The following is a 15,087-nucleotide window of genomic DNA, read 5'->3' on the forward strand; positions in this document are numbered from 1 at the left end:
CACCTTCCCCCACCCAGCTGTGCCTAAAAATGGTGTCCATAAAAATTAGGAACAGAACCGGTGACAAAGGCAGCCCTGGCGGAGTTCAACCTTTATCGGGAACAGGTGCGACTTACTACCAGCTACATGGACTAAACTGAATGGCTCTTTGCAAGGGGCCATTCACCCCATACTCCTGGAGCACCTCCCGCAGGATGCCTCTGGGTACACGGTCGTAAGCCTTCTTTAAATCCACAAAACACATGAGAACCGGTTGGGCAAATTTCCATTTCGCCTCTAGCACCCTAGCAAGGGTAAAGAGCTGAACCATGATTCCACGTTCGGGATGAAAACCGCATTGTTCCTCCTCGATCTGAGGTTCAGCCATTGACCAGACTGTCTTTTCCAGCACCCTGGCACAGACCTTGCTGGGGAGGCTGAGGAGTGTGATCCCCCTATATTTGGAACACACCCTCTGCTCCCTTTCTTAAAGATGGGGACCACCAACCCGGTCTGTCCATGCAATGTTTAAGAGGCATGTCAACCAGGAAACCTTACAACATCCAGAGTTGTAAGGTTGCCCAACATCAGGTTGCCAGAACCTCTTTGGAGCTGATCGATATAATCTTGGAGCCGACTGATAGTCTTCTTCCGTAGCCTCAACGAACTCCTCCCACGATTGAGTTTTTGCCTCAGCGACTGCCATGGCCGCAGACCACCTTGCCATCCGGTACCAGTCAGCTGGTGAGCCACTTCCAGAACAAATCAGCAAGATATTGCACCTGCTTCCATCTCCTGCGTGGATATGAGTCCCCCTTGTTAAATAATCCCGGTGGCAGCATGGGCTGTTTCTTCATCAAAAGCAAGTAATTAGGAGTCAATGCTTCAAGGTCTGAGAGATGATCTGTCTATGTGGTCAGTGGTCTGTCATTTGAAATCGACTCCACTTTACAAAGAACTGTCTGTAAACATTCATCATTGACTGCTTGCTCCTTCGGCACAGACTTCAGGATCTTACGAACAGATCTTATCTGTTGTTCCCATACTCCTCCAAAGTGAGATCTTGCAGGCAGATTAAAGATCCACTGTATTCCCTTTTGCATGAGAGCATCTTTAATTCTTGATTAGTTCCACTGCTCAGAGGCTTCATGCAGTTCACGTTCAGCACCAACAAAGTTTTTTCCAACGTGTGTGTGCTTGTGTGAGCGAATGGGTAGATGTGTCTATGACTGTAAAGCGCTTTGAGTACCAATAGGTAGAAAGGTGCTATAGCAAGGCCATTTACCATAAGCAAACTCTATGTTTTACTCTAATTTACTATGCATATTTATGTCTCTGCTACTTTCCGCTTCTTTCCACTGCATGTCAGAGGACATTTTACACATTTTGACAGCTTTAGTTACTTTGCAAATTCTAACTATAAATAATAATAATAAAAAAATTAAAAATAAAACATGATGAGACTATTAATCCTGGGAAAGAAATTACGAACGACCTTTCTCCCGCTGTCCAGACTTTGATTTACAGCACATCCTTCATAATTCTTAGTGACGAGAGGCAGAAAAAAAACAAACGAATCAAACAAGAGTCTTGAAAAAGTAAAAACACCCCCCAAAATCACAGAGATGCCAATTCGCACTGGATTAGTATTATCACAGGACCTCTGTGTTACGTGAAATAGGGTAGGTAATTTGCGGTGTAATTTTTACTTTACAAGTTACGTACATGTTCGATTCGCACGGGATTAAGATCACAGACGACCTCCGCTATTATTACACATTACCGGAGGTCCCAGGTAAAACTAGTCCCGTGCGAATAGGGCTTTAAATGGCAGTTTAGAAATGATGACCCTCATATTTCTGGGCAGGGGCGTAGCACCAAATTCTGGGCCCTGTACACTCTTAAAGGAACCGTATGTAGGATTGTGGCCAAAACTGGCCAAAACTGGTACTGCAATCACTTTCAAAATACTGTAGAACGGTGTATCCCCTCAGCCTCCCCCCTGACTCGAGGTTGCCAGCTAAGCTGCAGGATCCAGCAGGAGCTTCCAATGGCAAGTGACGAGTCCTACACAGTAAGTTTTTTTTTCTGTTAATAAAGTTTATGCTTCATGAGAGATGTTTTGCGAAGTAATTATGTATCGCAAAAATTTACTAATGGTGATTAGCCAAATATTTCGTAAAGATGTACTGTAATACCACATTTCAGTCGGAACATAGATTGTTTTCATACCCTGCTAGTGGTGCGATATAAAGCTTTTTATGAACGCATTTAGCACGGGCGACCATGGAAAGTCCATTGTCTATATGTACGGAAGCACGGGGCTTTTAGCCTGTACCAACAAACATGGTAGAATATAGCATCCAAAAGTCGAGGGTCAATTCCATGCCATTCCGGACTTTGTCACGACGTATTTCGGATTCATAACAAGGTCTTTTAGGTTTAGTAACGTTATAAATGTTTTATCCGACACGTTCGTAGCTGCAGCTGTGGTAACTAGAGCAGAGCTGGCAACCCGGATGACGAAACTCTACTGACTTCGTGATTAGTAGATAGCTTGAGGGTGGTGCCTCAGGCCAAAGCACAACATGACAACATCAACATCAGTTGAGGGCTGCAACTTTCACTTTTAAATGACAATATCCTAGCCGGACCACTGTTGTCAGTGATATAAGTATTTGAAATGAACATGATTTCTTCATGTCTAGTGACATATCAGGGCCATTTTATGATTAATTGAAATACATTTCTTACATACGGTTCCTTTAATGTCAGTGGGCCCCTACCTATGCCAGTGCACGAAGCGCGCAAGGAAAAAAAAATGGGGTATTTATTTATAAATAAACAAGCATAAATAGGGTTTTAAGCTAAAACCAGATCAGATTATACTGATGACTGGTTCTTTCATTCACCACCTGAATTGATGCACATAACGGGTATCCTGGACAATGCCAGCCACCCCCTGCACACGACCATCATTAGGCAGAGAAGCACCTTCAGCGAGAGGCTGCTCCTCCCACCACTTTGTTTGTTTAGCATGCTAAAACTGTGTTTTGCCAGCTCCCATGGGAACATGGGATATTGTTTGGGCTAGCACATATCCTACTAATTTACAAAAATTATTCGTCACACAAAAGAAATTTGTTAGATTAGCCACCTCCAAGAATTATTGTCTCCATCTGCCCCTCTATTTAAGAAACTTAACATATTGTCAATTTATGACATTAATACACTCCAATCATGCATGTTTATTTATAAATATATTCATCTTCCACATTTGCTTTCTACATCTTTCAGTGGAGGGCGGAACAGTGGCGAGGTGGTTAGCACTGATGCCTCACAGCAAGAAGGTCACCGGTTCGAATCCATGGGCCGGCTGGCCTTTCTGTGTGGAGTTTGCATGTTCTCCCTGTGTCTGCATGGGTTCTCTCCGGGTACTCCGGCTTCCTCCCACCATCCAAAGACATGCTCATTAGTGACTCTAAATTGGCCGTAGGTGTGCGTGTGAGTGTGAATGGTTGTCTGTCTCTGTGTGTTAGCCCTGCGATTGACTGGCGACCTGTCCAGGGTGTACCCCTGCCTCTCGCCCGATGACAGCTGGGATAGGCTCCAGCAGACCCCCGTGACCCTTAACAGGACCAAACGGGTATAGAAGATGAATGAATGAATGAATGAATCTTTCAGTGGATTTTTCACAGTTAACTCTCAGGTCCATTCCTACAATACAAGACACAGTGATAAACTTCAAAGGTTCCTCATTCTGGAATTCTCATCTTCATGTATCAAAAATATCTTCATCCCTATTAAATTTTAAGTCCAGACTGAAGGCCCATCTGACTGAAGGCCCAGGTAAGGCCCAGGTATACATCAAGACTCATAACTAATAGTTTCTTTTCCCAGTAGTTTCTTTTCCTAGCATAGTTTTGATAAGATCATCTTTTATCTATACATGCTCACCCACTCACACACAATTATTTTTCACTTATACATATTTATAATCTTAATTATAATTATATATAATATGTATTGTTTTTTGTTGTTGTTGTTTTTTTTTGCTGTTGTGTTGTTGTTGAATTGTTTTTGATTCTTTGTTTATCTTTGGGGAGGTGTTTTGTATAAGCCTATATAGGGTTTTTTTTGTTTGTTTTTTTTTTTTTACCTCTCCTGCACTTATTATTCTTGTTTCTTTTTTTTGTTCTTTATTACTGTCCTTGTTTTTTATGGAGCAAATAAAATAAATAAACATGGAAGCATGGGAGCTGGCCCCCACCAACTATCCCAGCCAAGACATGTAAACATGGGAGCTGGCAGGTAATGGCGGTCACACTAAAAATACTTTAATCAACAGTAGTTGTAGCACCTTGACATGTGTACCTCACACGGGAGTTGTTTAGGTAAGGGTTAGAGTGAAATATTGCTATTTATCAGTTAATATTAAGTTTCAAGTCGCTCGTCCAGGTCAGTTCAGTAAGGTATATTGGAATATTGGAAATTATAAGGAGTTTGCTAATGTTAAGTGGGCAAGGATGTTTGTGTAATGTAGTCATGGCCATTTCTTCTATAGTCGAACTAGGCGAATGCTTAGGGCCCCCAAGCCGCCAGGGGGTAATGTTAAGCAGCCAACAGCCCCCCCTGGGGGCAAAGATGTTTATGTACTCGCTTTGTGTAACACGCCTCAGTTCTGTTATGTGCAAGCCGGTGAATAAATGTTACTAAGAGACGCAGCCTGACTCTGTCTATTATCTGTGTATCTGCACGTGTAACATGGTGTCAAAAGTGGGGTTTGGAATGTCCAGGACTGCCCTGACCTTTTCGGGGTCAGCTTTGAGGCCCTCTGCCGACAGTATGTGGTCATGGTAGGGGACCTCCCACACACAAAACTGTAGCTTTTTTATGCTCAGCCTCAGCTTCACTTCCCTGCATCTGTCCATCAGACCAATGAGGTTTGCGTTGTGGGCGCATACAGCCTCCTCCTCCATGTCCCCACAGCTGACTATGAGGATGTCATCAGCTATGAGCTCAATCCCCTTCAAACCGGCCAGCAGCTCCGGTGCGACTGACACGCTGAAAGGGAGCTTCAGCCATCGCTTTCTACCCCATGGCGTCCAGAAGGTTGTCATCAGGCTGCTCTCCTCATCAGGGCGACACTGCAGGAGTGCATTGCGCGCATCCACCAGGGTGAAGATACGTGCCTTTGGCAGCTTGTACAGCACATCATCTAAAGTGGGCATGAGGTAATATGACCTTTTCAGGGCTCAGTTAAGGGGCTTAGGGTTGATGCAAAGCCTCAATTTGTCCGGCTTCTTCACTATTACCAGATTGCTAATCCAGTCTGTGGGCTGAGTGACTGTGGTTAAGTGTCCAGCCGCTCCTTAACAGTCAGCTTGAGGGCCACCGGGACATTCCTTGGAGAACTTGACTCGGCTGGTGAACACGTCATTTTAAGTGTTCCACTTTGTTCAGCTCTTTGGGGATGGTGAAACGTATCAGGCCAAGTCTCTCGCATGTCTCCCTTGAAAGCAAGGGCTTCTGGTTGGTGTGCACGATCTCATAGTCCAGTCTGCGTGTCTTGCCCCTGATGACACACTGTGTGCTGTACACGCCCATTGAGCTCATCCAGTCACTGTTGAAAAGCCTCAGTCTGGTGAGACTTTTCTGAAGAGGCTATTCTAGGTGCCAGTCTCATCTTGTCTTTCATGCTCATCATGTTGCAGGTGGCTCCAGAGTCAGGCTGGCACCTCTGGGCCCCTCTGTGCAGTGGCACTTTTTCCCTTGAGTGTTCACAGCTCCCACACTCTCAGCAGTGTACACATCTCTCTCTCTCTCTTCCTGATCATGGCGGATCACTATTCTGACTTCTGGGAGATGACCTACTCCCAGATCTGTCTTCAGAAATGACCACCAGTCAACAGCTCCCCCTGGGGGCAAGAATGTTTATGTTCTCGCTTTGTGTAACACACCTCAGTTCTGTTATGTGCACAGCCGGTGAATACAGGTTACTAAGAGACGCAGCCCGACTCTGCCTATTAAAGGGGGGACTGTTAGCCAGTGAAGACCGATGGTTTGAAAGAGGAGTAAAGGAAGCCATCTATGTCAGACTGGAAAAACCTTCTCTAAACAGAGGAGGTGGCCTGAGATTTAATCTGCCATCTATTTACAATACAGTTTTAACTTCTGTCCCCAAGAAGTTTCAGCCCCATTCACAACTTGACACTGGAACCTCTGAGAGACAAGGGTCGTTAGAGCACCATTCATAGGGAAGAGGACAGGGACAAACAGTCCCCCCCTTAACGACAGGCAAGTACCCAAACCGTTAATGGAAATTAGCTGCACCGGTTTCTGGTTGTTTACACAACGAGCAAGTTTCAGTAGGAGTTCCTATTTAAACCCCAAACTTCCCACCAGTCCCCTAAAACTGAAGAGGCTACTCAGATGATTTGTGAATGAATGATGGCGCCAGACATGCGTTTTTTGTGGTGTTCGTTTTTTGTGCTTTTTTGATAACCTTGTCCCTGTTCAAAGTCGTCACTGTCTTTCTGTATATATATATTTTTTGCCAAATTCTGTGCTACTGGAACAAGGAAATTTCCCACACGTGGGATTAAATAAACGTCTTATGTCTTATGTCCTACAAGTCCAGTTCCCTTTTTAAAACCTTTTTTGGATTAATCAAATATCAAACTGTGAAATATCCCCTGCTCCACTTACAGATCACTGCTGGAAGAAGAAAGTATCATAAAGGAGATACATTGGGTCCATCATAAATAATTATTAACAAAAACTCTTACAATTAATGGTGCAGACTGCACAGACCCTAAACTAATTGCAAAAGAAATAAGCATGTTCTACCAAAATGTATATAGCTCACCCTTCTCAATAACAGATTCTGAATCTTTCCTGAATAATATTTAGGATTTCATTCCACAAATCGACAGTGGCTTCAAAGAAGATCTTACTATAGAAGAGTTAGATAAAGCTGTCATGTGTTTAAAATAAATCTCCTGGCCCTGACGGTCTAACAGCTAACTTCTACAGACACTTCGGGAGCATGCTTAGAAATGTTCTTTTCAAAGTCTTTAGAGAACCATGAAACAAGGAATCATTAGACTTATACCAAAGCCAGGTAAAGACAGTAAATTATTAGATAATTATCATCCAATTACATTACTAAACTATGACTATACATTATTGACATACATTTACAATAACATTTACACTATCAAATAATTAGTGAAACACAAGGATTTTTAAACAACAGATCTAAACATAATAATATAAGTTAATTATGTTAATTATGTTTCCTGTACAAAAATAGGACATTATCTGTTCACTGGTCACTCTCGCATTGAGGCCTGTTACATGAGCTTGTGTCTTATCTCTACGGTGCCAGGTTAGAAGAGAGGATTGTTAGTTTACATGCAAGACTTCTTGTCTATGTGACACTCACTCATCAACTACAGCATGGCTCAGCCTCAAAAACTAAACCCAAAACTAAATTTGAAGTCACAATAAAACTTAATGGCCAAACCAAATAAGTACATGTATAAAGACAATAGTTAATCAGATTACTTACACAGTCATTATATAAACTACGTATGCAGAGGTGGTTGTAGCCTGTTTAGCGCCCTGGGTGAACCAAAAAAAGCTTCTTACCCGTGGTTAAAAGAGTTTTAAAGAGTTGAATGAGAGGAAGAGCATTCAGCTATCAGACTCTTCTTCTGTGAAAACCAGCTAGCAGTTTTGGTGTGGTAAGCATACACTGTCTTTCTTTTAAGGCTAGGCTTAAAACTGCTTGAAAACAAAACAAAAAAAAAACATAGTTGTAAAAGGTGTAAAAAATATATAAGACAGACACTGCTGCTGTACAATGTGTCAAAGTGTTGTAGCTAGGATTGCCTATTTAGACTCCCTGGCTTTAGTTGCTACAGGGGTATTTGTACTACTTACTAAACTACGACTATACATTACTGACATACATTTACAATAACATTTACACTATCAAATAATTAGTGAAACACAAACAGGATTTTTAAACAACAGATCTAAACATAATAATATAAGACTTGTGCAAGACCTTTTAGTCATCCAATAGATGATAAAGAATTTATTCTATTTCTTGACTTCTACAAAGCATTCGATATGTTCAATTTCTGTTCAAACCATACATATGTATGGATTTGGCCCTAATTTTTGTAACACATTGGAATCCTTTTATAATAACACAACCAGCTCAGTACCACTCCCTTATGGCTCAATATGTGGTTACAAAGGCCAGACAATCTTTGGTAGAACATACTTAACTAAAATGGAATCCTTAGCTAGATGTATTTATCCTGCATATTCTATGCCCATATCTAATAAATTCATTAAAACTAGCAACCAATTGAACTTCAATTTTATTTGGAAAAATCAAATACGTTACATTTAAAAGTTAGAAATAGTCCAAGACTATGAAGATGGTGGCTTGAAAGCTACTGATTTTGAGTGTTTCAATGCTAAAATTAAAATGGCTAAAATCTTTCCTGTTAAACAAAAACTGTATTTGGTACTGTCTCCCCAAAAGTATTTTCAAAAAAAAAAAAAAATGGGTGGTATAGAATTTGTCCTTAAATGTGATCAGGTTGAAAAATTGTCAACCAAACTGTCCTCTTTTCACAAACAGGTTTTATTGTGTTGGAAACTCATGTTCACACACAATTTTACTCCTTATCAAACCCCAGTATGGAACAACAGGTAGCCTATGTCAGGTGTGATAGATCTACCTGTACTTCATTTCAATGGCCTTGACTTTCTGGCTAAGGAAAGTTCAAACATAGTAGGGCTGTGCAATTAATCGAATTTTGATCACGATTTCGATTCTTGGTTCAAACGATCTCCAAATTAATAAAATCGAGTTGGAACGATTCTTTTGCCATTTTCCGTCTGTGAGGTTTTTCTGAAAGAGACGCGCATGCGCAATTCAGTCGCTCCCCCAGAGCATTCAACGCGGCCCCGCGAGCTCTCTGTGTGCGTGTGTGTGTGTGTGTGTGTGTGTGTGGTGACCTGCAACACTCATCTTATTCAGAAAACAGCGCGAGCGAGATGGCAGAGGGAGGACGGTCCGTTTGGTCGATAAAAAGGGTAAAAGAAGTTCTCTTGTATGGCAACACTTCGGATTCGAAGAATCCGACGAAGCACAGGCCCACATAATGTGCAAAATGTGCTACAGTGTGATATCTGCACCCAGTAGCGGTTTTAGGTAGGCTACAGGCGAACCGGGCAGCCGCCCGCGGCGGCATTTTTTCATGACACAAGGGGGGCGGCATGAGCACTTGGAAAAAAATAAATAAACAAATACATCTGCGCCGCTACATGGTTTTCTATTATCTGTCATATCTGTGTGGGGAACTGGCAAATTGTCGCCCCCTGCAGCTGCAGGCGCCCCTGCTTTCTGAGAAGGTGCCGTGCACAGAAGGTGTGCGTGAGAAAGGGAAAGGGGAGGGGGGCGCGGGGGACAGTTCACCTCTGGTAATTGAACGGGGGGGGTTACAGTGAGTTTTTTTGCCGAAATGCCGAATGAATGCATTTTATTTTCAAACTCAAAAAGAATCGTTTGAAGAATCGTGATTTCAATCTTGACCAAAAAAATCGTGATTCTCATTTTTTCCAAAATCGAGCAGCCCTAAAACATAGTCATGCTTATTCACCTTAACAAAATTCTTTTCCCAATAAAATTAAACAGAAACTCCATTATCCAACTTTTCTCTAAATCAGACATTAAGAAATTGAGAACCAAATATATTACTTACCCGGTAAAATAAATTCTCTTCAAAATAAAGAATAATATCTATCCGTCCAATGAGCTGCTAAGATTGAGATTTGGTATTGATCATAACAACTGTGCTTTTTGTGAATCTGAAATTGAATGTATTGACCATCTTTTTTTCCACTGCATACATTCTGGGACTTTTTGGGAGGATCTGCAGGACTGGCTATCAACTAAAATCCAATTTACCCATCTCACAAGAGAAAGTATGTTGTTTGGTATTAATTTGAAAGACAACAAACCGATTTGAGTTGATTGTAAACAACCTGATTATCCCGGCAAAATTCTTCATCCACACATCCAAATGGAGAAAAACAAAATCACTTTTTTACACGATTTTTGTTTAACCCTTAATTGTGCCCTGCTGAGAGATGTTCAATATTGTTATTAACATGCACTGACATTCTGTAAATGATTTCTTTTCAATAAACAAGCGAACAAAAAAAAATCTGGTGTGCCTGTGTACTTCTTCTACTGGGTTGAACAGGCATCCTGTTGATTAGTTTGAGCACTGCTGCCACCTAGTGACTGGAGGCTTGTTTATCGTTCAAGCATGAAGCGTAACACTAACACTGAAATTCACGCCTGCCTCTCAAACTGGGGGCCCCCAAACAGCATCTTGCTTAGGGCCCCCCGAAGCTAGAAACGTCCCTGAATGTAGTCTTAGGTGTTGTTTATATTTTGTAATTGTGTAAAAGTATGTAAAAGAACAGTGAAGTAAGTAGGCTTGATTACATTGTAACGCTACTGATCAAAATATACTAGGAGCAGGTAAGCAGCATGAACTGATTGTGAATCATAGTACACATGAAGACTTTGGTAAACCAGATATTTCTGTTTGATGTGTCACCGTAACAGCAGATTCTCTCACTTGAAATGTATATGTTGTGATTACAATGGTTTAGTGAAGGGACCATTGCATTGTAAGATGTAAATTTGTCATAAGAAAGCTGGTCTGAGCAAGAGACAAGGTATATGTAATTGAAGAGAAAAAGATTTTCATACATTCTGTTAAATAAAGACTGAGAATAACCTGCTGAACAAACACAACTAATGTTTCCTGTGTTTTTCCTGTACAAAAATAGGACATTATCTGTTCACTGGTCACTCTCGCATTGAGGCCTGTTACATGAGCTTGTGTCTTATCTCTACGGTGCCAGGTTAGAAGAGAGGATTCAGGGGTATTTGTAGCATGACTAGTATGTAGTTTATGTGCTACATGTACAATGTGGTAAATGGTAAATGGCCTTGTTTTTATATAGCGCTTTTCTACCTATTGGTACTCAAAGCGCTTTACAGCCAAAAGCTGCAGTTTTTCAAATGACAATCTGTGGCTTACTCCAAAGGAAAGTGATCACCTACTACCATGTTTATTCACAACAAAAATAAACATGTTAAAGTTGGGCATAATTAACGGTGTGGCCACTTTTAGAGACAGGTGTGTGGCATAAAAGGACTCTGAACTGTACAAGACTAACCTACATGTTAGATCTACTACACAGCTGCTGAACCAAACTGCATGCTTTCAGGGTAACTGTAATGCATACACTGGAGATTAGTCTTCTGTTGGTGGTCTGTGAGCAACTGCACAGGGGCATCTTGGCACATTGTTTCAAACAAATGTTTGGATTATCTACATTCCATGTTACAATCAATATTTCATGACATTTCAGCATTTCAAGATCATGCTGGTTTTTGTTTGTTTTTTTTTTGCAAGAAAACCTATTCACATTTTCATGTTAGTTTGTCTTGAAATCAAATAAGCAACAATCCTATCACAACACTGTTTCTTGTAATTGAAGTATTATGAGTCAAACTAAATATAATATATGTGGAGACTTGCTGGTTCAGTTACAGTGCATTGACCTTCACACAAACTGGACAGGTGTGTCCTGACTGTTTAACAGACATGATAAGCTCAAAGTATCAAGTACGAAGTATAAAAGTGATGTGTGCAGTGTTTAAACAACCAATGTACGTGCTTGTTTGTTTTCTGGGTGTGTTTGTGTGATAGGGTTGCGCAATGAAGGCATGCAATCTCACCGTGTAGTCCCTGGCAACAAAGGTGATTTGTGGGGTAAGAGTGCATTAGAAGAGGAGGTGCCTGCTCTGTTGGAGGGACTGTGGTCCAAACCAGTGTTGGTAGAGTCTGGACAGAGAAAGAGAAGTAGAGAAACTTGTAAAAAGAAAAAAAAGTACCTTTATAATTAGGTTTTGAGAAATAAGAAAATTATATTACTATTATTATCTTCCACTGTCAGTCACTTGTTGCAGACAATATTAGTCTCTCTCTCTCTCTCTCTCTCTCTCTCTCTCTCTCTCTCTCTCTCTCTCTCTCTCTGTGTGTGTGTGTGTGTGTGTGTGTGTGTGTCACACAGACACATGCACTGTATTTAAGCAAGGGATATAAATAATGAACCAAACAAATTTTAGCATGTGGCATCTGCTCTCAAAAAGGAGCTGGTATAAACCTGCAGGTTATACAGCCATTCTGTATGGGACATAGGACAAAGTCTGATTATATTGGTTTCAGTACCAATAATGCCTCATAAAGATTACAGACATAGTTTGTAGTTTATGGAGGTGCTCACACAGACCTCTTCAACATCACGAAACATCTTTCATGGCCGTGGAGTGTTTCTTCAACTAAACATTTAGCAAAACTGAGTATGGCCCTGAGCAAAATTGCAGTGTAAAGCTTTTATTATGTGTACAATTATAAAAAGACAAGTTAGAATACAAAAGACAACCAATGCATATTTGCAATATCATCCAGGAAATAGAGGATCCTGGCCAACACGTATGTGAAAGGTTTTCTATTGGATTCATAAATCTATGGCTATACTATAAATCTGTTTCCTTGAAGTTTTCCTTTCCCTTTAAAAAGAACAAACAAGTGTGATTGTTACACCGTGTTTCGGATCATTGTCTTAAAGATTGCTCATCTCCCAAACTCTTTGAGACTGGGACTCATTTTGTCATACAAATAGTGTAAACATTGCATTGCATTTATAGTGCATTTGAAAATGTCCCTTACACATTACAAAAGTCAGAGATGTTACTTTATTATTCATGACTATATGCCTGACACAGAGTCAGAAGTTATTAGGATTCAGCACTAATAATTTTTTGTTCAGTTTTCTACACATAAGAAAGATATTAGAATAAATTAGAATTATTAAGAAAAAACAAAACCATGAAATAAATAAATAATGTTAATATTTTTGATGTACAGTGATATCATGACCATTTAAGTAATCTCTGCCCCCACATTACTAAACAGGGCTGCATATTCCACAGTGTTTGTTGATAAGTTGAATTTATATAACTGTCACTAGAGTGTAGAAACACTGTCATACTACTGAACCAGTAGTCAAACACACAACTCACATAGCTGCGTATGTTTTATTCAGTATTACAGCATCTAAATTATTCATGCAATATTAACACAGCAGCTCAAAATGAGTTACAAGAAGAATACCATACGGTGACAAAATTAACAAAGGAATAATTAATTTAAATGATGTTTGATTTATTGATTAAGGATTTATTCAAGCAGGCTCTTTTATGTATTGTATGTCTGAAATAATCGAGTCACTGTTATGTCTTAAAGCAAATACAGCTACTGGTTTGCTTTAATTGACATACTATCAATAGAGTGTGAAATCATTGTGGCATGTAACAAATAGTCAAGTTTGTGTTGGCCACATCTTGAATCTGTTGCTGCTGCAACAGAGAAATTTCCCAGTTTGGGATTAATAAAGAAACTATCTATCGATCTGTCTATCTAATCTGTGATCTGGTATGTATTTATCATACATGAGTTCAAAGCAAAATATCATGCGATCAAATTCTGGTCGAAATGCTGAGAGCAAAGTGTTCAGTGCCCAAACAAATTATCAGTAATGCTAATTGTGGTAAGATAAGCATATCGTGATCAAGTAATAATTTCTAATGATTTTGTTTAGATCCCGGTTTTTCAGCTCATCTGTGACAAAATTTAATGATGTTTTACAACCATAATTATTTAAAACTCACACAGGAAAACGTTTGTAGATTATTTCAAGAATTCCAACAAGATCTCATATATGTTGTTGACATATTTGGTTGTAGGTTTAATCTTCAGATAAAAACTTAAAATCATTGTTTGTTTTATATCATGAAGTATGAGTATGCCCTTATGAAAGTACAGGTATTACTCAGCACTGTTTCACATTCAGACAGAACCAGTTTCTCAGGATGTATTCTCTAGAGAACTCATGGGAAGGGAGATCTCTATAGAAGAATAGGAGTACCAAGCCTTTGTTCCACTTCAACAACAATAAAACTAACAACAGCACAGAACTGCAGTATTCAGTATCTACAAAGATTCCATTTCCTAAGCAGGGTTAGTCCCTCACCATAGATTTGCAATGTGATATTGTCCTGTAAAAACTCTGAATATGTATCTAGTTGAACAACTCCAAACTTTTTGCCCTAGGGCCAAAACAGACAATTTAAATGGAAACTAGCTTCATCATCGGTAGTGCAGGGTAAAGTTAAAATACACTGTTAAATGGCCTGAAGTTTTCTTACTTTGAGATTGTTCAGCTGAGACCAGCCTCTTCTTTCGCATTGACCGGTAAAAGCGTGAATTCCTGCGGATAGGCTGTCCTCTGAAACCAATGTTGGGGTCTTCCTCATCAACATCCTCCTCATGGCTTGATTGAACCACAGCTGCTGGATGCTTGTCTTGGACTTCCTGTGACTTCTGTCCCCACTTGCCCCTGAATAGGGCAGTGACGGACATTGTAATGTAATAACTCTTGCTTCTTCTCTTAAAAATGGGAATTTGGAAAACTTTGTTTGACTTTGAGGAAACTGTGAGAAAGGAAGTTGTCATAGTTAGCCATAATCCAGGAGTAATCCATGTCCAGGAAAGAAAAATTATAGTGAAGAATAAATCCAGAGAATGAGTACACTAACAAAAAGAAATTAGAGATGCTCCGGGGATCCTTTCACCTTCCTATCAGTGGAACAGTATGTTGTTAGCTATACAGCAGCCTGTGTAAACCAGGAGAGTGTGTTTCTGCCTAAACTGTAATTATTGCATTTATGACTCTCTCTCACTCCTGCCCTTTATCCCTTCTCTGTTTGGCTCCCTCCCTCTGTCTCTCTTTCTATACACCACCCAGTTATGTGGTGACATTCCTGAACTCAACCTTGCTGTACCAGCCTGTCTCTCTGTTCTAAAACTCTTATTGTTGTTGAACCAGAAAAGCCAGCTGCTGACAAACTGTTCAGTTCTCACTGCTAGAAGTTTC

General features: G+C 40.2%; 1 protein-coding gene across 1 annotated transcript in view; it reads right to left on the reverse strand.

The window, feature by feature from the left end:
- The window catches only part of ngef (neuronal guanine nucleotide exchange factor), a 94,856-nt gene extending 79,769 nt beyond the window's left edge, over positions 1-15,087 (reverse strand). Inside the window, 2 exon segments of the mRNA XM_084559075.1 lie at positions 11,828-11,933; positions 14,360-15,087. Of these exon segments, the coding sequence (XP_084415201.1) occupies positions 11,828-11,933; positions 14,360-14,666 (413 nt within the window). The 5' untranslated portion in view covers positions 14,667-15,087.

The sequence above is a fragment of the Chelon labrosus genome, assembly GCF_963514085.1.
Source record: "Chelon labrosus genome assembly, chromosome: 13".
NCBI lineage: Eukaryota > Metazoa > Chordata > Actinopteri > Mugiliformes > Mugilidae > Chelon > Chelon labrosus.